The sequence below is a fragment of the Heptranchias perlo genome, chromosome 1 (genome assembly GCF_035084215.1).
Source record: "Heptranchias perlo isolate sHepPer1 chromosome 1, sHepPer1.hap1, whole genome shotgun sequence".
NCBI lineage: Eukaryota > Metazoa > Chordata > Chondrichthyes > Hexanchiformes > Hexanchidae > Heptranchias > Heptranchias perlo.
Window position 1 is genome coordinate 25,562,394 of NC_090325.1, and position 26,190 is coordinate 25,588,583.

At 41.7% G+C, this 26,190-nt stretch overlaps 1 protein-coding gene across 2 annotated transcripts in view; it reads left to right on the plus strand.

Moving 5' to 3' along the window:
- uvssa (UV-stimulated scaffold protein A) overlaps positions 1-26,190 on the plus strand; it is a 95,605-nt gene that overhangs the window by 53,621 nt on the left and 15,794 nt on the right. For both annotated transcript variants that reach the window (XM_067982611.1, XM_067982620.1), the window contains 3 exons: positions 5,712-5,865; positions 13,736-13,918; positions 23,217-23,400. In XM_067982611.1, coding sequence (XP_067838712.1) covers positions 5,712-5,865; positions 13,736-13,918; positions 23,217-23,400 — 521 coding nt within the window. The remainder of the gene's footprint in view (positions 1-5,711; positions 5,866-13,735; positions 13,919-23,216; positions 23,401-26,190) is intronic.

A 26,190-nucleotide genomic window follows, 5' to 3' on the forward strand; every position in this document is an offset into this window, starting at 1 on the left:
ATCAAGTGGAAACCCTGGATGCCCCCCCGCCCCGCCCCGACTTGAGATTGGCTGACTCGCCACAGATCTGAGATTAATACTGGCACCTTCTAGATCTTCAAGGCTTACTGCCAAATCATACAGTCCAGTTAACCATGGAGTGAGAGGAAAGAATGCATTTAACGATATGTTCCAATAATTGTCAAACCGCTTTAGTGTTTATAAATCCTGTATTTTTTTTACAAATTTGTAAGGACTTTCCATGCCATGCACCTTGATAACTATCTAATGAAGATATTAATAATTATAGTAAACTCCTATTGGTGTAACCAAGAAAATTAGTTTATTTAACATGTATTTGAATCCTAATGCTTAGAATAACATAAAGCAGTTACTTATTGCAATTATTGAATCAGAATTCTGCTTCAAATAACATGCAAACTGGACACCATAGAATTTGACTATATGAACATACGTACAAACATACGAATGAAGAGCAGGAATAGGCCATTCGGCCCCTCGTGCCCACTCTGCCATTTGATAAGATCTTGGCTAATCTGATTGTGACCTCAACCCTACTTTCCGGTCTACCTACTATAATCTTTGACTTCCTTGTTAATCAGGAATCTATCTAACTCAGCCTTAAAAATATTTAATGACCCTGCCTCCACCGCTCTCTGGGGAAGGGAGTTCCACAGACTCACGACCCTCTAAGAGAAAAAAATTCTCCTCATCTCTGTATTAAATGGGAGACCCCTTATTTTTAAACTGTGGCCCCTAGTTCTAGTCTCTCCCACAAGGGGAAACATCCTCGCAGCATCTACCCCTTCTGGTCCCCTCAGGATCTTGTATGTTTCAACAAGACCACCTCCCATTCTTCTAAACTCCAGTGTATACAGGCCCAACTTGTTCAACCTTTCTTCATAAGATAACCCACTCATCCCAGGAATCAGTTGAGTGAACCTTTTCTGAACTGCCTCCAAAGCAATTTTGTCCTTTCTTAAATAAGGAGACTAAAACTACACACAGTATTCTAGATGTGGTCTCACCAATGCCCTGTACATCTGTAGCAAAACATCTCTACTTTTATATTCCATTCCCCTTGCAATAAATAACAACATTCCATTTGCCTTCCTAATCACTTGCTGAACCTGCATACTAACTTTTTGTGATTCATGTACTAGGACACCCAGATCCCTCTGTACCTCAGAGTTCTGCAATCTCTCTCCATTTAAATAACATACTGCTTTTCTATTCCTCCTGCCAAAGTGGACAAGTTCACATTTTCCCACATTATACTCCATCTGCCAAATTTTTGCCCACTCACTTAACCTATCTATTACCCTTTGCAGACTCCTTGGGCATCATTTTAGCACCCGCTATCGGGTGCGTTCCTGGCGGGGGGGGGGGCTCTGAAAATCGGAGAATCCTGGAGCGGGACCGGAGCCCGGCTCTAACCCGCCCACTTCCGTGTTCCCCACTGACGCGCCGGCGTGCGCGCGCAGCCCCCGCTGATGGGAATCCCGCAGGCAATTAAAGCCAGCGGGGTTCAACTTGAAAGTATTTATTTTGCTTGTTCAGGTCATTAACTGACCTGATTAAGGGATTATGTGAGGAGGGGTGGGATTTTATAGCAAACTGGGACTGTTTCCCATACTGGGGGGAACACTCCCAGTTCAAATGGACGTGTTGCAGCTGTCAGCCTGTGGCAGCTGCAAAGGTCCATTTGACAGGTGGGGGTGGGGGGGGGGGAGACTCTCACTCATTGCAGGAGGCCACTCTGTCACTTGGGACAAAGTTTGGCCTCCACCACTCTCCTCCTGACAATCAAAGTCACCAACTTGCACACTTACCCCGGGGTCCGGAGACATGTACCTACCTTGCGGACCCCCTCAGATGTACATCTTCCGGATGGGGGCCGCCATAGCTGCAGTCATGACCTCCACGGAGGGTTAACAGCATCACCAGCCTCGCCATCCACGCCGTCCACCTCTGACACGTGGAGCTCCACAACAGAGTGCTGTGACACATCCACCTGTACAGCAGGAGGGAGGGCTACCGCAGAGAGAGATGCGTCGCAGAGTGCACTACCCTCGCCACAGGGTCCACAGACAGAGGCTCAGCTTTCTGGACCTCTCTGAGCAGCAGTGCACACAAAGGCTCAGAGTCACTCGACATGTAGTCGTGGACATCTGCAGCCTCCTTCATGCCAAGCTGCTCCCGGCTGGCCCGTGCACCATCTTCTTACCTGTCGCTGTTTAAGTCACCACTGCCCTCAGCAACTTCTCCTTCGCATCCTTCCAGGGTGCCACCGGGGATATCGCCGCGTCTCTCAGCCGTTTGCACAAAAGAGCCCTGCAAATACACCTACACCCACTCTGCAGTGACACAATGGGTGGCATCAGTTGTGGGTCTTCATTGTGATCCTCAGGAAAGGGCATTATTGCATAAACCAGACAAGATTCGCAAAGACATGGCAGTAGTGGTGCCAATATAATATGTAATGTGAGTTGGTCAGAAATTCAATATAAGTAACAACCATGACAAACTCTCAAACACCCTTGTGCATCCCCTTCATGCTCACGACACGTTTGCCTTACGCTTCCTACTGCACATATGTGATGCATGCCCTGTGGCTGCAGCATAGGTCATGGCAGGTTGAGTGAGGCTGACCGTGAAAGAGATGCACGAGAGGGTGCGTATGAGAGAGAGTCACGAGATTGTATGAGGATTGGGTTGAGTGGTAGTGGCGGGATGAGTACTGGCGAGGTGAGTAAGTGCAGGTAAGATGAGGATGAGGTTTGAGTGGGTATGAGGGGTGATGTGACAGAGTAGTGTTGGCAGTGCAGAAGGAGGTGTGGGGTGGGGGCGGTGATGTGGCAGATGGAGTGTAGGGGAATGAGTAAGTGTATTCACTGTGGCTGACCTACTGAGGTCATTGGAGCGCCTCCTGCATTGTATGCAGGAGTGTGATATGTTGGTGGTGCTGGTGACCTCCTCTGCCACCTCGAGCCAGGCCTACCTGGTGGCAGAGGCAGGCCGCTTCCTCCTGCCCGCTGGGGGGAAGATCTCTGTCCTCCCCCTCCTCCTCACCCCATGTATTGATACCTGGAGTGAGGCATCATTAAACTGGGAGCAGCCTTCCCCCTGGGCTGCTCCATGCTGTAATTTTTCCTATTTCCTGCAGCATCAGTCAGTGGAGGACTGCCCCTTTAAATAGAGCTCCTCCAGCTGACAGATCTTACTGCGCATGCACAGCCCGCCCGACGCGCAGATCAGCAGTAGGAAACCCCAGAAGACAAGGTAAGTAGTTCCAATTGGGCTGCGATCATGCGGATGGCTGACTAATTTCACCGGGCGCGTTACCCACGCGCCCAATAGCGCCCCCGCCGCGAACCCGCAGCCCTGGTAACATCGAGCCTCTTATGTCCTCTTCACAACTTACTTTCCTACCTACCTTTGTGTCATCAGCAAACTTATCAACCATACTTTCGGTCCCTTTATCCAAGTCATTGATATAGATTGTAAATAGTTGAGGCCCAAGCACTGATCCCTGAGGCACTGCACTTGTTACACCTTGCCAACCTGAAAATGACCCATTTATGCCTACTCTCTGTTTCCCGTTAGCTAACCAATCCTTTATCCATGCTAATATGTTACCCCCTATACCATGAGCTCTTATTTTGTGTAGTAGCCTTTGATGTGGCACCTCAATACCTCATATCCCTTAATACCTCAAAGGTATTAAGGGATATGGGCCAAAGGCGGGTATATGGAGTTAGATCACAGATCAGCCATGATCTTATCAAATGGCGGAGCAGACTGAATGGCCTACTCCTGTTCCTATGTACCTTATCAAAAGCCTTCTGGAACTCCAAGAACACCACATCCATAGGATCCCCTTTATCCACTTTGCTTGTTACTTCCTCAAAGAACTCTAATAAATTAGTCAAACACGATTTCCCTTTCACAAAGCCGTGTTGGCTCTGCCTGATTGCATTGAGATTTTCTAAGTACCCTGCTATAACCACCTTAATAATAGATTCGAGCATTTTCCCTATGACAGATGTTAAGCTAACTGGCCTGTAGTTTCCTGCTTTCTGTCTCCCTCCTTTCTTGAATAGAGGAGTTACATTCGCTATTTTCCAATCTGATGGGACTCTTCCAGAATCTAGGGAATTTTGGAAAATTAATACCGATGCAACTACTATCTCTGCAGCCACTTCTTTGAAGACCCTAGGATGAAGTCTGTCAGGACCTGGGGACTTGTCAGCTTTTAGTTCTAATATTTTTTTCAGAACCCTTTCCCTGGTGATTGTAAATGTTTTAAGTTCCTCCCTCCTTTTCACCTCTTGATTCACAATTATTTCTGGCATGTTATTTGTATCCTCTACAGTGAAGACGGATGCAAAATATCTGTTCAATTCATCCGCCATTTCCTTATTCTCCATTATTAATTCCCCAGATTCATTCTCTAGAGGACCAACGCTCACTTTACTTACTCTTTTTTCCTTTTTAAATACCTGTTGAAACTCTTACTGTATGTTTTTATGTTTCTAGCTAGCTTTCTCTCGTACTCTAATTGCTCCCTCATTATTATTCTTTTAGTCATTCTTTGCTGTTTTTTATGTTCTGTCCAATCTTCTGACCTGCCACTAATCTTCGTGGAATTATATGCTTTTTCTTTCAATTTGATACTGTCTTTAACTTCCTTAATTAACCACGGATGGTACGTCCTTCTCCTAGAGTCTTTCTTTCTCACTGTACCTTTGCTGAATGTTATGAAATATCTCATTGAATGTCTGCCACTGCATTTCTACTGACATATCCCTTAACCTAAGTTCCCAGTTCACTTTAGCCAGCTTTGTCTTCATGCCCTCTTAATTGCCATTAATTAACTTTAAAACACAAGCCTTATTCTTCTCTCCCTCAAACTGAATGTGAAATTCAACCATATTGTGATCACTGCTACCTAGAGGCTCCTTTACAATGAGGTCATTAATTAATCCTGTCTCATTACACATTACCAGATCTAGAATAGCCTGCTCTCTGGTTGGCTCTAGAACGTGCTGCTCTAAGAAACTGTCCCGAAAGCACTCTATGAACTCATCTTCCAGGCTACCTTTGTCAATCAGATTCTTCCAATTTATATGTAGATTAATATTACCCATGATTATTGCTGTTCCTTTCTCACAAGCCCCCATTATTTCTTCCTGTATACCCTGTCCTACAGTGTGGTTACTGTTAGGGGGCCTATAAACTACTCCCACAAGTGACTTCTTGCCTTTACTATTTCTTATCTCTACCCAAACTGATTCTACATCTTGGTCTTTAGAACTAAGGTCATTTCTCTCTATTATACTCAGGTCATCCTTAATTAACAGAGCTACTACTCCACCTTTTCCTAGCTTCCTGTCCTTCCGAAATGTCATGTACCCTTGAATATTCAGGTTCCAGCCTTTGTTACCTTGCAGCCATGTCTCTGTAATGGCTATCAGATCATACATATTTATTTCGATTTGAGCTGTCAATTCATCCATTTTGTTAAGAATGCTACGCGCATTCAGATACAAAGCCTTTAGTACCTTTGAGTGAAGACGTTTGAACACAACGGTGTCTTATTTAAATATTTTGTTTTTGTTTTTTATATATACATAAACAAAATATTAAAAAAGACATTTTTGCTGTAACAAATTTTACAGACCTATTGTATATCTTGTGTGTAACTCCAGGACTGGAGCCACTGGTACACAAGACCAAGGAGACAATGAAGACAGTAACACCATCTGCTCGGCCCCCACCACCACGGAGGAATGATGAGGAACTTGATCCAACATGTGCTGCAGCAACATTAAAGATCTTTAAGAAGAAGCTGTCCACGCAGATGTAGGTGATTTTTATTTTGCCTTTCGTGCCAATTTTCTTTGGTAAATGCAATGTACTCTACTTCAAGAACAACCACGTGCATTTATGTAGCGCCTTTAACCTATATAAAAAAGAAAGTCCCTCGGCGCTTCATGGAAGCATAATCAGACGAAACACACCTCCATCAGCCCCTCTTGATTTCATATTGCCCCTGCAACAGGAAGCAGCTTTATGCCAGTACAGTAAAGCGGAGAAGCAGCACTCTGAGGTGATGGGTGGCTGCATGAGTGCTGCTCTGTTGGAGCTATAGTACCAATGTAAGAGTGCTTTTATGTTATAAACAAGTTCATGTTTTTCACCTGCAGTCCACACCAGTGATCTAGGGTGACCTTGTATCCTTTATCCTGCAGAAAGCACCATTAATCATCTATTAATAATGATTAAGCCTACAGGAGATGCAGAGTTTCTCACGTTACGCAGTTTGCTTCCGTATCCGCAGCTGTACAGTTGCAGTAGTTTATATTAAGTTGATCTATGAATTCACTTGGATGAAACAGACTAGAAATTATTCAGATTAATGCAGAAGTGTGACTGCAGCTTTACACAGTAAATATTTAACAAAAGTGAACGAACATTAGAAAGACTTGTGTTTATGCCGTTTAGCACATGATCACATCTCTCAAACCACTTCATCAAAGGAATTATTTTGAAATGCACTGACTACTGTTACATAGGTGAACTTAATCAGCACACATATAAACTAAGTTTGAGGCTTAAAAATTCTGCTATAAGTTTCCCCCCGAAAAATTAAATGATTCCTTTGGTATGGCAGTTTTGGTTTACGGAAATCATCCACGGAATGGAAGAAATTTAAAAAAGCAAGAAGAGAATTATTACTTCTTCTGTACGCCCCTATTCATCAACAACAACTTGCATTTATAGGAACATAGGAACAGGAGTAGGCCATTCATCCTCTCGTGCCTGCTCCGCCATTTGATAAGATCATGGCTGATCTGTGATCTAACTCCATATACCTGCCTTTGGCCCATATCCCTTAATTCCTTTGGTTGCCAAAAAGCTATCTATCTCAGATTTAAATTTAGCAATTGAGCTAGTATCAATTGCCGTTTGCGGAAGAGAGTTCCAAACTTCTACCACCCTTTGTGTGTAGAAATGTTTTCTAATCTCGCTCCTGAAAGGTCTGGCTCTAATTTTTAGACTGTGCCCCCTACTCCTAGAGTCCCCAACCAGTGGAAATAGTTTCTCTGTATCCACCCTATCCGTTCCCCTTAATATCTTATAAACTTCGATCAGATCACCCCTTAACCTTTGAAACTCCAGAGAATACAACCCCAATTTGTGTAATCTCTCCTCATAACTTAACCCTTTATATAGCACCATCCAATGTAGAAAAATATTGCAAGGCACTTCACAGAAGCTTAATCATACAAAAATTGTCACCAAGCCATAGGAGGAGATATTATGGTGGGTGACTAAAAGCTTGGTCAAAGAGATGTGTTTTAAGGGGGGTCTTAAAGGAGAAGAGGGGAGGCAGATAGATTTAGAGAGGGAATTTCAGAGCTTAGAGCCTAGACAGTTGAAGGCACAGCCGCCAATGGTGGGGCGAAAGGATTTCGCGATGCAGAAGAGGCAAAATGGCAAAGCCATGAAGGGACGGTGCAATATTCAGGAAAACAGATCCTCAAAAATAAGTCCAGAACCAGTGAGTAATTTCATTCCTTGGTGTGGTATTGAGCCACACAGACCAGGAAAGTCACAGGTTGTGCTCATATTCTGTGCTGACTTGGCTCATTTCAATCTTGGCAGTAGGGACACTACAACCAGTCTCAGTATCTCTGGATTGGTAAAGAGAATAATAATTCAGGTTTCTTACTGTTGATCAATATTAAATGATTCTGCTCGAAGTGCATGTGTGTGGATTACGGATATGGACAAGAACAGACTTGGCAGTGATGACTTCATGGTCAAACAACTCGGCAGCACTCATTGTACAGGTTCACAGTTGAAGAATGGCTAGTTCGATGGGGTACCTGAGGCTGCTGGAAATGAAAATTAAACTGAAGAAAAAAAATAAGTAAAGCATTCCAAATGAAAAGTCTACATGGTGAGCAGTTGGTGTCTGAAATATGACCCTTTAGCGTGAGGTTTCCTACCTCTAGAAGTCTTTCAACAGATTCTTGAGATTGAAGCAAAAATTGCATGCTATTTAATTTCCTTCTCATTGTTAGAGAACGAAGACCAAAAGGTAGAACATCACCGGAGATCTGGTGCTACTGTTCCTAGTGGGTACACTATCCTCCAGTGTTCTTTCCTTCGTTGTTTTTGAAGAGAATCTACGTTTATTTCCCAGGTGGCAGAAGAAGGCCAAACGATAGATTGTTGTACACTGAACAGCTGCAGATAGTTTATACAGAACATTTTCTCCTAATTGATCACAAAGAATGATGGAAGAGCTTAAGAGTTTTTTTTTGATGCACTCGGTTGTTAGCACATAAAATGTCCCACCACAAACCAATTTTGGTCGATGCAAAATCCATAATAGCTTTTAAAAGGGAAATATTTGAAAAATAAAAAATTTAAAAGGGAGAGGGGGATGGACCGAAAGACCTCCTTGTATACTGTAAAGTGCTATGAAATTTGCTCCTTGATGAGAGATCTGCAAGATACAAATAACTCACAAAATAAAACATAAGCAGGTGCTGCTAAAATAAAGTAATGATGAAGGAAAGCCTCCATCCTCCATTCAAAATTGAAAACTTTGGCAGGCAGGCAGCAACCAATAACCAAGTTGAGTCTTTAGGACTATCGAAGAAATTCTTTGTAAAATAGGGAAATCAATTGGATAAAAACATAAAGTGCTGGAAACACTCAGCAGGTCAGTCAGCATCTGTGGAATAAAACAGACAAGTTAACATATCAGGTGTGAACCCTCCGTCAAAATAATGCTGACTGACCCGCTGAGTGTTTCCGGCATTTTCCATTCATGATTTCCATCATCTGCTTTTTGTTTAAAGCAATTGGAGCCAGTGCAACCATGGCAGATTAAAGAAGCCTCCCATTGTGAACGACATATATTTTGTAGCAGGTGAGAACAATTGTCAGGCGCCCTACTATCTCCAGAATAATTTGCGACGCAGAGTTTGAATCTAAGGAATTCCAATAACTGAAGAGGGTAAAATATGAACTTCTCGTTGACTAGAAATTACCTAAAGATGGAACCGAAGAAGATGTGGCGTTAACAGAAGAATGTTATCTACGCATACAGGGTCTTAGAGACCCAGATTTCTCAGTAGTGAGGCTACTGATTGTAGCAGGACACAGGAGGTACTTTCTGTTGGACACGACAAAGACAATGCAAATTGAATCTGAGAAGCTTTTGAAATTCATGATTTAGTAGCACACTGAAGAAAGCACTGCTGAAATAGATCTTGATCAAGTAATTGTACCGTGGTTTCAGTGACTGAGTCTTTGAATCGATCCAGTTGAAACAATTTGGCCTTTATGAATTAGTTGAAGGGTTTCAGGTCACTTAGCAGGAACAGATGAAGGAAATGTACCCCAACCAGTTGAGTAATCTATCTGGGAATGTCTGAAGCTGACTACTCATGATGGCCTTGCTAGTAAGACTTGACCTCAAACTAGATGGAAGAGGGAGAACAACTTGACAGTTTCTTCATAGTTTAACCAGACTAGTGGAGAGCCGGCAATTCTTAGACAAATGATTGAAGTAAGGTTTGTATAATCGGCTATCTTTTGAGGGAATCTAATCAAGCCCATACAGCGTCATTAGTTTGTTGGCAATGACACTGATAGTGTATATGGCCATAATGACTGCAGCCTGATGATACATCATAGTGGTTGCAGAGAAACATAAGCTCAGCTAGTCTCAGGATAGCGACTTTAAAGTAACATTGGTGCATTTTTTTCTTGTAATAAATGCAAGTCTGCCCAAGAGAGCTGACAATATCTACCGGTTTCAGTTGTATAATGCATAATATTTGTTCATCTTGCCAAGTTTTGTCTAGTTGTTTGGATTGCCACCATGGCCTCGATTTTTAAGGGGGGGGGAGGGGGAGAGAGAGTGTGGGAAAGGTGCGTGTGAGCCTGATGGGCGGGAGCGGGAATTTGGCCACAGGAGGCCTCAGCTGGGGACTGATGGGAATGGTCTCTGGCAGCCGGTGGGCTGGGGATTCCCTTAACACAGGCCTAAGAATTGGGAGGGCTGGGGATTCCTTCTTCGTGATGCGCAATCGGGGGGTGCTGGTGCTGATGATTCCCCGAAGATTGTGGGAATGCCGGGTCTGAGGAGGCCTAAGGACTCCTTGCGGGGTGGGGTGCAATCCTGCTCTTTCTGGCCCACACAGAGTTCAAAGAGAGGTAAAGTTTTAAAACTTACCTTGGCCTCTTCTGTCGGCTCCTCCCATCGTGTTTCTAATGCTAGGCCGCAGACAGCGCAGGACTCACCCTGTGTTGAAGTAAAAATTACGTCACATCGCCAATGACATCATCGGGCCGTGACTTTTGAATCTTTAATGGGAGCCTCTTCCAGGGCCTGAATCGCCGCCATAAATATTATGGTGGCCGAGTTGGAGGCGGGTTTTCGATTTTTTTTTTAGGATTTTAACCCCTCGTTTGTCCCTTCCCTGCCCATTAGGCGGTGGGGGTGCTAAAATCAAGGTCCATGTGTCTTGTATTTATTAGTTGCAGAAATGAGCTATCAAATTTAGACAGGTATAATCCATCAATTCAATGTGTTAATGTGGCATCACGATAAGTTAGTGAATTTATCATGTTAAACTGCTAAAATTTGCAGTTCAGGGTTCAAGTGAAATTACTCTTGCAATATAGTAGGACTGTCTTAATGTTGAAGGCACTTGTCAATTATGTACGTGTCAAAATATTTGAACTCCAAATTAAAAGCTTAGAACTGGATTTTCTTTGCCATTTTATTATTGTTGTTGGATAAGTTATTTACTAAATGAAATAGGACTTGAGCAAGGCAAGTCAGCTTTTCAATTAATTTCAATTCAATTTTCAATAAGAAACTGCTATTTAATTAAATAAGGCTTCTAGTTCAATGGCCATGAGGTAAAACTAAAGAAAGTGGTGAGGGAAAATATTATTTGAAAACTACCACAGTATAAATCATATCAATTGAGAACACATGCTCGTCAGGATGAAAAAGTGTTGGAGAATCGTTGATGCTGTTTTATGTCAGTGTTGATTCTGATGACCGCTTTCAAATATTCTGTTCTCAAAAGGGATTTCCTTCAAGCTATTCCAAATCTCGTCACTGATTTACTTATACCTTCATTAGAAAAAATGCTTTCAGAACTCCTCCCAAATGTATTGCTCTCCTCAAAAACTGAAGAAGAACAACCTCTCTTGCCCTGGCCAAGAGGAAATTCCTTAGTTCAAATTGCAGCTAAAGTACTTTTATCCATGACCAAATCAAAATATTCTATAGACAATAAAACTATGCAAATAAAATTCTGGAGGAACAATTGTTTGATGAGCCACCCCTAGTTGTTCAGTTTGGAATTGAAGCATAGAGACCAGGAAATCTTTTTGGGTTTGTTCTCAGTCAGCTGACCTCAGCTGTGATGGTCAAAGGGCTTGTTACAATTCGCCTCATTGCCCATGTCCTAGAGAAGAAGAGAAAATCAGCAAGGGTTCACACTTCAATTGTTTTTCAGTTGCCCTTGTTGAAAAATATGTGTTTGGACATGAAGTGAGCACATGATTGAGCTTGGGTGTGATTCTCCCTATGGTTGAATAGCCTACTGGTATTCCTTGTCCAGGCACACACATAAAGAATGGTAACTACAGAGAAGTACTGGAAAACTGTTGGCACCATAGAATTGTATCCCAGCAAGAGTCAGAGCCTTCAGAGAAGGGAGGGGAATAAAGATTTGTTATAAAACCTATCTGTCAGTCACAAATTATCAATTGTACAGTATATTAAAAATTTGTAGAAGAATTTGAACATGCATGAAAGATAAAAATTATACACAAAAGGCAAATATATTCTGGGATTTATACACAAGAGCAATGAATATAAAAACAAGAAAGCAATGTTGAATTTCTATAAAATATTTGTTAGGCTGCAGTTGGAGTACTGTGTGGGGTTCTGAGTACCTTTATAGGCAGGATATTAGGGCATGGAAAAGGCAGATTCACTCGAATGACCCCAGAATGAGAGGTTATAGCCATGAAGAAAAGCTCTTTTTTAAAAAAAAAATTGAGCTTTTTCTCGATGGAACAGAGACGGTTACAGTAACATCTAATAGAGGTTTTCAAGATTAGGAAGGGTTATGAGAGGGTAAATCGAGAAACATTGGCCGGGAGTTCCCTCAGACCTGCTCCTACTCCACTGCTGGAAGTGTGTCAGAAACCCCGTTCACCTGTGTAAATGAGGACTCCACCGCACTTCCAACGGTTACAACTCCGAGGGAACTCCCAGCCATTGTATCTACTGGTTAATAAAATGGTCATAGGAGAGCATGGACTTGGGATTATCACTAGAAAAATGAAGGGGGAAGTTAGAAGAATTCTTTTCACACAGAGGGTTATTGGAACATGGAATGTTTTACCACAAGTGTCTTTTCAGACAGAAACTGTACCCTCACTTAAAAGGGAATTGGATAAGTATTTGAAAAGGAAGAATAGAAAAGCATACTGAGAAAAGAGGGGAATAACATTATAGAGCAGATAGTTCTGGTTGAAGAGCTAGCACCAGCACAGGCCTCCTACACTGTAATTTCAGTGATTGTATGAATTCAGTGGTGCCTGATTTAAACAAAACTAGATAGTAACAAAAAAAAATTACTTGTTTATACAATTTTAAAATCAAGTAGAGTACACAAAAAATATGACTATGATTGTGAACTATCCATGTCTGTTAACCTGTAGAATCTAATTGTACTTGAAAATTCATGAATTACTTTGGTGCTATTAGACTTCAGAGGATCAAAGTAGCACTTGTGTAGCTCATTCGGTTTAGAATTTTCAATTTCCTTTTCTATTTACTAAGTGTCAGCTTAGTTCAGCTGGTAGCATTCTCAGCTCTGAGTGACAAGTTGTGGGTTCAAGCCCCATTCCAGAACTTAAGCACTGCAGTGCTGAGGGAGTGTGGCATTGTTGGAGGTGCCATCTTAGTGGATAAAACATTAAACCGAGGTCCCACCTGCCCGTTCAGATGGGTGTAAAAATCTCATAGTACTATTCAAAGAGCAGGGACTTCTCCTGGCCAACATTCTGTTTAATAATATAACCCCAAAAAACAGATTTAGTGGTCATTTATTTTTGTTGTTTGTGGGATCTTGCTCTACACAATTGGCTGTACACATTTGCCTACAGTGACTGCACTTCAAAAGTAAGTTGTTGATTATGAAGAGCTTTTGAGACATCTTAAGGGTATGATGAGATGTTTCAATATTAAAATGATTCATACTTTGCTGTAAGTTCACACCGAGATACATTTTTTGTCTAAAAATGTAATGTTCAAATATACATTGCATTTCTTCCTCCTCCCAAAAACTTTCAAGTGTTTAAATGTTGCTAGTTACTGTTGAAGTAAAATGCTGGGGAAGAAAAGTGATGAAAAGAAAATGGTGGCCAGTAAAATTTGCCATTGTACCTTTTTTTCCCTGAGTGACCTACAGAATTATCTATAATCCTTGGAGTAAGTTGCTTGCTGGAAACTTCATCAAATTGTAATGCTGGCAAGTTGTAATGTGTATAATGAGAGTGTTAGTCAAAGTGGGTCTGCATTAATGTGAATGTTAGTGCAAAGGTTAATGAAACTAGAACAGTGATTGTGCTGCACATTATCTTGTATTGATTTTTTTAATATATATTCTTCCGACAGCCTGCCTGAAACCTCAGAGGGAGCAGACACACAAGCATCTACATCAGCAAGACCTGAATTGTCCAGTGAACACAACAAGAAAAGGAAAAGGGAAGAAGAGTTGGAAAAAGCTCCTGTCATGCCTTTCGGGATAGACCTTTACTATTGGGGGAAAGAGCAGTCAACAGCTGGCAGAATTCTCAAGTAATTTATTTTTCTGATTATTTTTTGTTGTTGCAGCACTGAATAAATTGTGGATACAGGATTACCACAACAGGGGGCTCCATCTCTCTTGCAGCAGTGCTAAACCTAGCATTGTTTATAATTTGAGAATCACAAGTATCATCATTTTCTTTGAAGCGAAGAAATCAAGTGGATAATTGCCCTCTTTTATAATTCATCATGATGAGTTTCTAGAATGATGCTCAACATATCCAACCAATGCAGAGCAGCAATCACCAAAGTCAGTAGACTGCTGAACTATATAGCCAACACAATTAACTACAAGTCAGAGGAAATCCTGATCAGACTGTGCAGTGTTGTGGTTGGATCACACCTCGAGTAATGTGTCCTGTTCTGGACACTGAGGCACAAGGGAGATACTTAAGCACTGGAGGCAATGCAGAGAAGAGCTAAAATGCTGACCCCTAGTGTTGGATGTCTGAGTTATGAGGAAAAACTGGAGATATTTGAGCATTTTAGCCTCCAAAGATGGCCTCTGAGAGGTGATTGGTACATAATTGTTAAGGGAATGGAAAAGGTAGACCCAGAAAATTACTTTAAATTAAATAGTGACAATAGCACACGTGGCTACAGATTCAAACTAGCAAAAGGCAAGCTTAGAACTGATATCAGGAAGTTCTTCAGGAAGATTAATTAATATGTGAAATAGACCCTGGATAGAATAATGGAGACAAAATCCCTGGAATCATTTAAGAACCAATTGGGTGCTGAAATGGTGGGACAGTAGGGTCATTCTGGGTGGATAAACTAAGATGGGCCAAATGGCGTTCCTCATCTGTAATTATCTTGTGAACTAGTAACGGTGACATTTCCCCCCCATTCATTGAGTGACAGAGAATTCCATCCATAGTTACAACAGGGATGATTTTTTTTTCCTGGCATTAAACAAAAATAGCCAGATCTTAAGTTCAACTGCTCCCACCCTCCTCCTCCCCACCATAGTGAGGTATCTCGGTGGCATGATATATTGATGGGCTAGTTGCATTTACATACTGAGTCCTTAGGGTTTGGGTTCACCTCACTGATTCTCCATGTTGTGAGCTAGTTATTAGACAGGGTAGAGGAGTCTGCGTGGAGAGGAAGAAATGGAAAATCCAAAGCAAACTGGATTCTGAGTTTTATATATAGGGGCATTGAAAATTGGATATAAAAACAAGGATGATCAGGCCATAGAAAAAGCCCCCGTCATGCCTTTCGGGATAGACCTTTGCTACTGGGGGAAAAGAGCAGTCAACAGCTGGCACAATTCTCAAATAATTTATTTTTCTGATTATTTTTTGTTGTCGCAGCACTGAATAAATTGCAGATACAGGATTACCACAAGGAAGAGATAATATATACAAGAATTAATCCACAATTTTGGGATAATGGAGAAGCTGCAACAAGGATTCACCAGAATGATATTACAGATGAGAGGATAGGGTAATTTTCAATATCTCATTTAGCGGGACGCCTTGTTGGCTGGCAGCAGATATTTGAAATTTAGGTGTTCAATGTGCACGATTGCCTGATCGTGAATTTCCCAACCAAAATTTATGCCCAGGCTTCTGGTATGCGTTTCCAACGGGCAAGGCTCCCATCAGTCATGAGATGTTAGAAAAGCTAAGGCTGTATTTGCTGGAGCAGAGAAGATTGAGATGGCGATGCTAGTAGAAGTGTTCAAAATTATGAAAGACTTTGAGAGGGTAAATAGTGAAAGACTATTTATTTATTCATTGGTGAATCAGTAACAAGGGACCATAAACTCAAGAATGATGCATATGGTAATTAGAATATTGTATACCTTACCAGAAGTAACTGTTGAAGCCTAGTCATTCATGGCATTTAAGAAGAAATAGATAAACACTTGAAGAGGAGAGATGTTAAAGGTTTTGGGGAAAGAGTAGGAAAATTTTGAGTAGGTAGCTTCATTGGGCTGTGAATAGCTTCCTTTTGTACCAAAAGGTGAGTTTGATGCCCTAAATCTAGGCCAGTGTCGCTAATCAATCCAGTAAAATCAGGTATAATGGAATACTGGTGTACGCTGTATGTTTTCTAAAAATCAAACTTAACCAAGACTCCTATTCACAAAGTTTTTCACAGCTGTTAGAATTTAATTTTTCTCATCCTATGAAAAATGACAGCAAATACATGCCATTTGAAAAGGGTGGATTTGTGAAGAACAGTTCTTGGCTGCAAAATTTTTCCGCAGTTTCCATTTTTTTGAAATATGGTGCATCAAATTAGTATTTGAAAGCTATTCAGAAGTCTTCGGTGACCTATAAATTGGTAATTAATAGTAAATTGAATTACAGGAGCCTTCAGTTACTGTTGATTTTTTTTTATTCGTTCCTGAGATGATGACATGGTGGCCAAGCTGGCATTTATTGCCCTTCCCAAGTTGCCCTGATGAGGTGATAACGGGCTGCCACCTTGAACCATAAGACCATAAGAGATAGGAGCAGGAGGAGGCCATTCGGCCCCTCAAGCCTGCTCCGCCATTTAATGAGATCATGGCTGATCAGATTTTTACCTCAACTCCACTTTCCCGCACTTTCCCCATATCCTTTCACTCCCTTTCTGATCAAAAATTCGTCTAACTCAGTCTTGAATGTATTCAATGACTCAGCCTCCACAGCTTTTTGGGGTAAAGAATTCCAAAGATTCACGACACTCTGGGAGAAGAAATTCCTCCTCATTTTCATCTTAAATGGGCGACCCCTTATTCTGAGACTATGCCCCCTAGTTTTAGATTCCCCCATGAGGGGTAACATCCTCTGAGCATCTACCCTATTGAGTCCCTTCAGAATCTTCTATGTTTCAATAAGATCTCTCATTCTTCTAAACTCCAATGAGCATAGACCCAACCTGCTCAATCTTTCCTCATAAGGCAACCCTTCTGTCCTCAATCAACCGAGTGAACCTTCTCTGAACTGCCTCCAATGCAAGTATGTCCTTCCTTAAATAAGGGCACCAGAACTGTACGCAGTACTCCAGGTGTGGTCTCACCAGCACCCTGTACAGTTGTAGCATGACTTCCCTGCTTTTATACTCCATCCCCCTAGAAATAAAGGCCAATATTCTGTTTGGCTTCTGGATTACCTGCTGCACCAGTATGTTGACTTTTTGTGTTTCATGTACGAGGACACCCAGATCCCTCTGTACCGCAACATTTTGTAATATTTCTCCATTCAAATAATATTTTGCTTTTTTATTTTTCCTCCCAAAGTGGATGACTTCACATTTTCCCACATTATATTCCATCTGCCAGATTTTTGCCCATTCGCTTAACCTAATTATATCCCTTTGCAGACACTTTGTGTCCTCGCAACTTGCTTTTCCACCTATCTTTGTATCAGCATCAAACTTGGCCACAAGACACTCTGTTCCTTCATCCAAGTCATTGATATATATTGTAAATAGTTGAGGCCCCCGCACTGATTCCTGCGGCACCCCACTAGTTACAAATTGCCATTTTGAAAATGACCCCTTTATCCCGACTCTTTGTTTTCTGTTAGTTAGCCACTCCTCTGTTCATGCCAGTATATTACCCCCAACATCATGAGCTCTTATCTTATGCAGTAATCTTTTGTGTGGCACCTTATCGAATGCCTTTTGGAAATCCAAATATACTGCATCCATTGGTTCCCCTTTATCCACCCTGCCTGTTACTTCCTCAAAGAACTCTAATAAATTTGTCAGACACGATTTCCCCTTCATAAAACCATGTTGACTCTGCTTGATTGTATTATGAGTCTCCAAATGTCCTGCTATTACTTCCTTAATAATGGATTCTAGCATTTTCCCAATGACAGATGTTGGGCTAACTGGTCTATAGTTACCTGCTTTCTTTCTCACTCCCTTCTTGAATAGGGGTGTTACGTTTTTGGTTTTCCAATCCGCTGGGACCTTTCCAGAATCTAGTGCATTCTGGAAGATTGCAACCACTGCAGTCTGTGTGGTGAAGTGGCTCCCACAAGGTTGTTGGGTAGGAGGTTCCACAATATTGACTCAGCGATGAAGAAGGAACACCCATATATGTCTGTCAGGATAGTGTATGACTTGGCGGGGAGCTTGGAAGTGATGGTATTCCCATGCACTTGCTGCCCTTGTCCTTCTAGATGGTGGAGGTTGTGGGTTTGGAAGGTGCATTTTTCCACGTTGGGTAGATGCCAGTGTTATACCTGTTCTGGAATAGCTTGGCTAGAGGTGTGGCTAGTTCTGGAGCAGAGGTCTTCAACACTACAGCGGGGATGTTGTCATGGCCCATAGCCTTTGCTGTGTCCAGTGCACTCAAACTGCATAAATACCACACTGCATTATCATCTAATCCTAATCTGACAACATAACTCTTTCATACTGATTATACAAATGACGGAAAGGTGGAAGATTCATCCATCCTTCCTTTGTATTTATTGAGGTGAGGATGTCAGTGCTGAGAAATGAAACAATTTTTCATTTTGGGCATCGTTTGTCAGCATTCCCAGATCAGGTACACACAAAACAGAATAAAAATTCCCAACCTCAGTAGAGTAGCTCCAGTATGATTTATTTTTTCCTACTTCCTACAGCAGCAAACTTTTATGGCTCTGAGAGAGATTGGCACTTTGTACTGACTTGAGTCATTTTAGCTCTACCCACTTGCGAACTAGGAAATGGGTGAAATTGCTAATACGCTGTTTGTCTGGAACCCTCGCAGCCTTAGAGAACTCTCAGTCTGAGCAGGAAGAAAGTGTTATACACTGGAAAAAAAACAGAGGACATACTCAAAGAATGGTGTTGAACTCTCTATAATAGAGGCTGAATGAGATTTGGAGTCACTGTTGAAATCGACACGTACCTTGATCAGTCATTGAAGAGCAACAAAGCAAACTAAATGCTGAGTTATGTTGTCAAATCAGTTGAGTACAAGTCTGAGGATGTCATATTGAAACTATATAGTGCTCTGGTCAAGCTGCACCTTGAGTACTGTATTCAGTTCTGATCACCAAAGCACAAGATTGAAGTCCTGGTAGCAGTTCAGAGGAGGGCCACGAGGTCGTCCCATGATTGAGCGATGAGGAAAGATTACTTTTTAATCTTGATAAGAGGCAAATGAGAGAAAACCTTATAAAGGGTTTATAGGAAGCTAAATGGAATAGGAAGGGTTCATCCAGTGCACTATTTGAAATTAAATTATGACTAGGCCAAAGAGACCTAGGAACAAAGTAGCAGGAGGCAAGTTCAGGATGATGTCAGAAAACGCGCCTTCATGTGTAGAATGATATTCCAGATAGGATAGTGGAAACAAAAATTCTGGAATCTTTAAAGAAGAAGTTGGATGCTGTGATGATGGGACCATCTGGAAGGATTAACTAGATGACTGAAATTGTCCCCCTCATCTATATATTTTATGATTTAAATTCAGGCCTCTAAGACCAAATGGAATTATAATGTAATAATTATGGGAGATTTCAATGTCTTGGGCAAAGTGGGCATACTAGGGCTAACTGGAGGGTGAAAGAACAACCAACTGGGAGGCCTGAAGCCAGCCTGAAATTGTTCCTTGGGCCTCATTAACATTATTTGCACAAGCTGCCGGCGACTGTCACGCCCCCACAGGCAGCTCGTGCATTTTACTAAGATGAATATAGGGCCATTTGCCTCACTGGTGGGAGCCCACTGGTAAGTCCCACGAGTGATGGCGGGGGTGGAGGGCGGTGGCAACGGGGGTGGGGGCTGATCGCGATTGCAAATAAATCCTGGATCCAGTCATTTTCTAAATCCTATAACCTATGTAAAGGTCAGTATTTGATATGAAGTCAAACTGATTAATGGCTACAGAGTATCTAAAACAGATGACACCCTAGTATCCTCAAGAAAATGAGTGAGAAAACAGACGAGTGACAATTGATATTTTCGGAGTTGCACAATTACAAGAGCTATATCTAAGGACTGGAGGATAGTGAATGTTCTCTCAACATTCAAAAAAGGTTTGAGACATGACCTTGGAAACCAGTTAGCCTAAAACTGGTAATTAAGAAAATGCTTGAGAATTTTACGGGATACTATCAATGCACATTTTAAAAGCATGGAGCCATCAGGATTAGTCAGCATGGAATTAGAAACAACATGATATGCTATGGGCAAAAATATTGGCATGATACATCATTCCACAAATTTCTCAAATGTAGCGCCGATTCGTTCTGAGTACCATAGTTTTGTGTAAGAAGTCCCAGAGCCAGTGAAAGTGATGGTTTCTGAGCAATAACAAATCATTTGCCCTAGTCATACTTTACAAATCTGGAATTATTTGAGAAGATAGTAAACTGGTCAGTGTCATTCACTTGCATTTTAGACAGATTTTTAGGAAGTTTTACTTGAGTTTTTAAAATGGTAGTAAGGAACTACTGCCAAGTCTCAGAGGAGAGTGGGTCAATCAATGGAAGGTCAGGTAGACGGAACTATCGGTCTGAATGTTTCCCCTTTTTAGAAGCAACAGAGGCAAGGGGAGAGAGTCTGATTTTATACATATCCAGTTGAAAGCTGACCTCTTGAACTATTACAGCCATAATTACAGTTGAAGTGCTATCTTCAGCAAGACATTACATCTAAGTGGATAGGAAAATGTTAAAATTAAAATAACTTTTTAAAAAGAAAGGCTGGAGATTTAGTGGTGTGGTACTGCTGGCTGCTGCTTACTGATAGCAGCCAGAGAAAATTGCTGCACCACTGTGTAGTCTGCTTACTCGATATTTTGAGTGTAACATTTTCCATTGCCAAGCAAGGGAAAAATTTGATTTGTGGACAGTAGTGGATCTGCCACTGGCCAAATGATCTGCTCCTTGCCTGAGGGAAAATCGGGAGACGGAAGTTTTAGAAGTATCTTCGCTTAAGTGTGTCTGATTGTGGTTATTAGCCCTTAAAACTACTGAAACACTTATAGTTGATGCTCCTGTGACATCGAGATAGCTCTCCTTGGGCCCACAAGGTAACCTGATACAATTTCTAACAACTCCAACTTTTTCTTTCCCCTGAGGAAAATTCTCATTGAGCTACAGTGTTATCTTATTTTTTCTGGTTTTGGTGGATACTGGTCAAGTATTTTTTTCATTTTTTAAAAATCTGAGAGCCCCTCAGATAAAACTGTATTGTAATGTGTTGAAATCTTGCTCTGCAATATTATTAACAAACACATTAACTTGTCCATATGAAATTGCTTTGTCGCTTGTTAAGCAGGAGTGTTGACCTGTTTATTTTAATCTGTTTGTTACTAATATTGCATAGTTTTTTTTTATTCATTCATGGGATGTGGGCGTCGCTAGCGAGGCCGGCATTTTATTGCCCATCCCTAGTGCAATTTCAACCCATAAAGATCAAGGGATTTGTTTTCAGCAAATGTCGTACAGATTTTTTATTATGAGGATACAAACTTCTCTCTCAAGTTTCTCTCCAACCTTATTTTTTGCTTAATCTCCCCAAGATATTTATCAATCACAACGGGAGGGCGAGCATGCATCCTACTCCCACTAATGCCTGTGAGCCATCCACTAAGAGGTGGACAACAGGGGCCTGCTGATGACTCCTTAATAAATAAATATATATATATATATATATATATACTCCTTCCCCACTAATGGTGAACTGCGTAGCCTCTGATTGACAAAACTCAAACACAGCACGACTAAGATTGGCGACAGTGCTACATGAGAGATTGAGGGGACGAATCCAAGTTCCCGTCACATGATATCAACACATCACCTTGCAGTGATCAGTTTTCATTTTCCAATAACATAACATTTTCATATCTTTGTTTACCTTTTTATTGCTTTGACTACTTTTTGAATGATTTCCATAATCATCTCTATCACCGTTGTTGCATATTTGTCTGGACATAACGCACATTTCTGGTTTTGAGTACAAGGGAGCAGTCTGGTAACCATACATTTTTAATAGGCAATATGTCTGTATAGCCACAAGAGGGCATTCTACCCTTTGCTTTAGTAAGACATGGGAAGCACTGATATTACACGTCGGGGTGCACATTCTTCATTCATACGCATTTATAATCCCAGTCCTAGAGTCATAGACACCAGAATTAATATTTGCTTAGATTTAGAATAGTATTTTATATTTCAGATTTGTTTTAATGTATTATAAACATAGAAAAATACTGGAAGTACACAGTGGGTTAGTCAACATCTGAAAGAGAAAAACAGGTTAACATTTTGGCTTCATCAGAGCTTTTACTTTTTGTCGATAATACCCTGTATAATCTGTCTATTCATTAATTTCCCCCTATTATTTTCTCCCCTATTATGGGTAGTCCATCCCACATATTATCTGTGACGGAGTTTGCAAACACGTGACCTGCTCCTGCTCCTTTCCCAATACCCGTGATTCCCTGTAATTGTCGCTAAGAAATACCTGATGTTGATTTTCTCTTTCTTCCTGCCTTGTGTCCACTCCCTGCCTTTCTGCAATGACACAGCTAAGATGAAGATGTGATGTGGTCAATAAGATGGCAGGCACCCCTCAAAATTCCAGGCACGGAGGCTTGAGGCCTTCAGCATCCTAAATGGGACTAGGAAAGACACACACTGTGAGCAAGCCTCATTAGGGCCCTGACTTTCATTTAATGACATGCACTCTATCATGAGACTGACGTTCCCAAGCAGTGATCTAACAAGAACAACAACAACTTGCATTTATATAGCACCTTTAACGTAGTAAAATGTCCCAAGCTGCACACAACATCCATTTGGATTTGGTGCTGAAGAGATCACCATTAAAAAATTTTTTAAATTCCATCGCTTTTATCGTTTGCCCCTTGCACCTCCACCCTGTGCTTGATGTTCTTCACTCACTTGCCAAGAAAGTCCCTAATATACAGCAGGCAGCCAGCAGACCTTGATTGGCTGCTTGTGCCTGTTAATGTGGTCCCGACACACCCTGCGCACTGTGAGAGACCAGCCCAGAGCGATAGTAAATTATGTAAACGAACTGGCCTCACGTTATTGCGCAAGGTCAGCGTTTTCTTGCATAGACATGTGAAGTCTGAACAGCAGCAGCACTGGTGGCACTCCTTGGAGCCACATCGGCCCCCATGAATCACTGGCATGAGTTCACACCCTGTGACACAATGCATTAGTGTACTACTGTATCACTTTACCACTGAATTGCTTCCAACACTAATACTTAATGTAAAATATTGTAATATGTTTATCAAATTAACGTAAACCAGTGTTGCACATTCCTACTTTGTGGATTCTATCTTTCATATGTCTTTAATATTTACTAGAGTTGACACTCCTCATCGATTCTGGGCATGCAAAGAAATAGAGGAAGACTCTGAGAATAAGGAGTTGGCAGCCATGATGAAAACCAGATATATAACCTTTGCAGGGAAGTTTGAACCTGTAAACCACAAATGCCGAGCACCCATGCCTGATGGAAGGCTTTGTGAACGCCAGGATCGGTTCAAGGTTTGTAATGAAGTTACAAATTTCATAGAATTATTTTATTATTTCAGCATTGGAATAAAAATATGATAAGCATGAGTCAATGAACATTGATAATACCCACGTGAAAGCTTAGATTTGAGGGTACGTGGCCATATCATCATCATGCAAAGCAATAGCACGGATGTAGTGAATGTCAACGAGCCATAGAATCATAGAAGTTTACAACGTGGAAACAGGCCCTTCGGCCCAACATGTCCATGTCGCCCAGTTTATACCACTAAGCTAGTCCCAATTGCCTGCACTTGGCCCATATCCCTCTATACCCATCTTAGCCATGTAACTGTCCAAATGCTTTTTTAAAATTTGTTCCTGTATCTTTGCATTAGTGCTTTCCTAGTTGTTTATTGTTACTTCAACCACCTAGTCACACTCACAACCCAGTATCTAACCAAAATGGATAAAATGGTTGTCAATTCTGTGCATCCATGCCCAAAGTTCACCACTCTCCCTGTCTAGTCCTGGACTGTTGAGCAATGAGCTTCTTTGCAACGTACTCCAAAATGAGACATTCTCATTTTTGTTTCAGGGAAAAACACTTTTATCCTCTTGAAGTTGCTACGAGGTCAGAATCTGAGAGCTAAGTGGAGCAAACGGAAGAGAGTAGAAAGTAGGGTTGACTACATTGTAGACTCATCTTTTTTTTAGAAAATTGGATTTTAATAATAGGAGCAGAGTATTAGCGGAAAGCATTAATGATAAATTTGTACAAGGCAATAGTTAACTTACAGTTATTATTTGCAGTTTTTGGTGTCCCATTATAGAAAGAACATTAAAGCCATAGAGAACTTACAGAACATAGATCCAGCAGGATGATGCCAAGGATGGGATACTATAGATACGAGGAGGGTATTAACATACTGAAAATATTTCCATTGGAACAGAGAAGCCAAGAGGAAATTTAATAGAGGTTTTTAAAGTTATAATGGGTCTTGATTTGGTGAATAGGGAACGATTATTTCGTCTTGTTGGGGGATTAGTGAAGAGAGGGGTCAGGAGGAATTTCTTTATGCAAAGGGTTGTTGAGCAGAGAGTGGCCTAGGTAGAGACCATTGCACCTTTTAAGGGAGAAGTAGATAAATATTTGAACCAAATTAAGATACAAGGCTATGGGGCGAGAGCATGGGATTGGGATTAGTTTTGAAAAACTACAGTAAAGAGCTAGCATAGACACAGTGGAATGAATGGCTCCCTCTGGTTGTAAACTGCTGTGGTTCTATGCTACATGTATCATGGCCATCTGGCTCCATTCCGTCTCTGTTAGAAAGATAAGTTATGTATATAAGCTATTGGTAACAAGAGTTATCTCAGTGCTGTTATCAAATGGACACAAGCCATCGGGAAATGTTCAGAGTCATTTGACCTTGCTTTATGTTTCATACATTGTGTTATGAGTGCCTGTGATTTTCCTGGTAGATGCCTCCTCCCAAGCATTTCTATGTATAGCAAGGGCATTTGGGTGACACCTTAATGTCATATATGTATTGATCTCAAAAATTTCCTAAAAGGTCATCTTCTGTGATAGGTTGTCATCTTTGGAGACAGTAGTTTTATTAAAAGAATAAGGAAGATCCTAAAAGATAGGTAATTCCAGGTTTCAATTTATTAAATTAATTTATTACTAACGGCTACATTTTTCAAAATTACTATAGATGTACATCTGGACATAAAAGAAGCATTAGTTTTTAGTGAGACCTCTTACAATTCACTACTGTAATTCTTCTGTATCTGCATGTAGAATTGAAATGGATAATAGCTGAAATATATCAAGCTATTTGAGTAAGATTTGGGCAAATGTTATATTAATGGGATGGAAAAAAGTTTGTATGAAATTTGCAGCTGTGAAGTCTGAACATAAGTAAAAGATTGGTATCTTTCACAATCAGTGTTTTGCATGACAGCATATAACACATTTTGGAGACATTGGGCCCGATTTTACCAGGGGTGCGGGTATTCGGCGGGTAGGCCGCGCCCGGTGAAATTAGTGGGTTGCCCGCGCGATCGTAGCAGGCAACACACTAATTGGATCCACTTACCTGCTCCTCCGGGTTCCCCGATGCTGATCTGCGCGTTGGGCGGGCTGCGCATGCGCAGTAAGATCGGTCAGCTGGAGGCGCTCTATTTAAAGGGGCAGTCCTCCACTGACAGATGCTGCCACAAACAGCAAAAATTACATCATGGAGCAGCCCAGGGGGAAGGCTGCTCCCAGTTTAATGATGCCTCACCCCAGGTATCATTAGATGGGGTGAGGAGGAGGGGGAGGACAGAGATCTTCCCCCCGGCGGGCGGGAGGAAGCGGCCCACCTCTGCCACCAAGAAGGCCTGGCTCGAGGTGGCAGAGGGGGTCACCTGCGCCACCAACATATCGCCCACCTGCATACAGTGCAGGAGGCGCTCCAATGACCTCAGTAGGTCAGCAACAGTGAGAACACGTAGTCTTTCCCCTACACTCCGCCTGCCACAACACTGCCCCCACCCCACATCTCCTTCGGCACTGCCAACACTACTCTGTCACATGACCCCTCATACCCACTCAAACCTCATCCTCAACTTACCTGCACCTACTCACCTCGCGAGTACTCACCCCGCCACTACCACGCAACCCAATCCTCATACAATCTCATGGCTCTATCCCATACTCACCCTCTCGTGCATCTCTCTCACGGCCAGCCTCACTCAACCTGCCACCACCTGTGCTGCAGCCACAGGGCATGCATCACATATGTGCAGTAGGCAGCGTAAGGCAAACGTGTC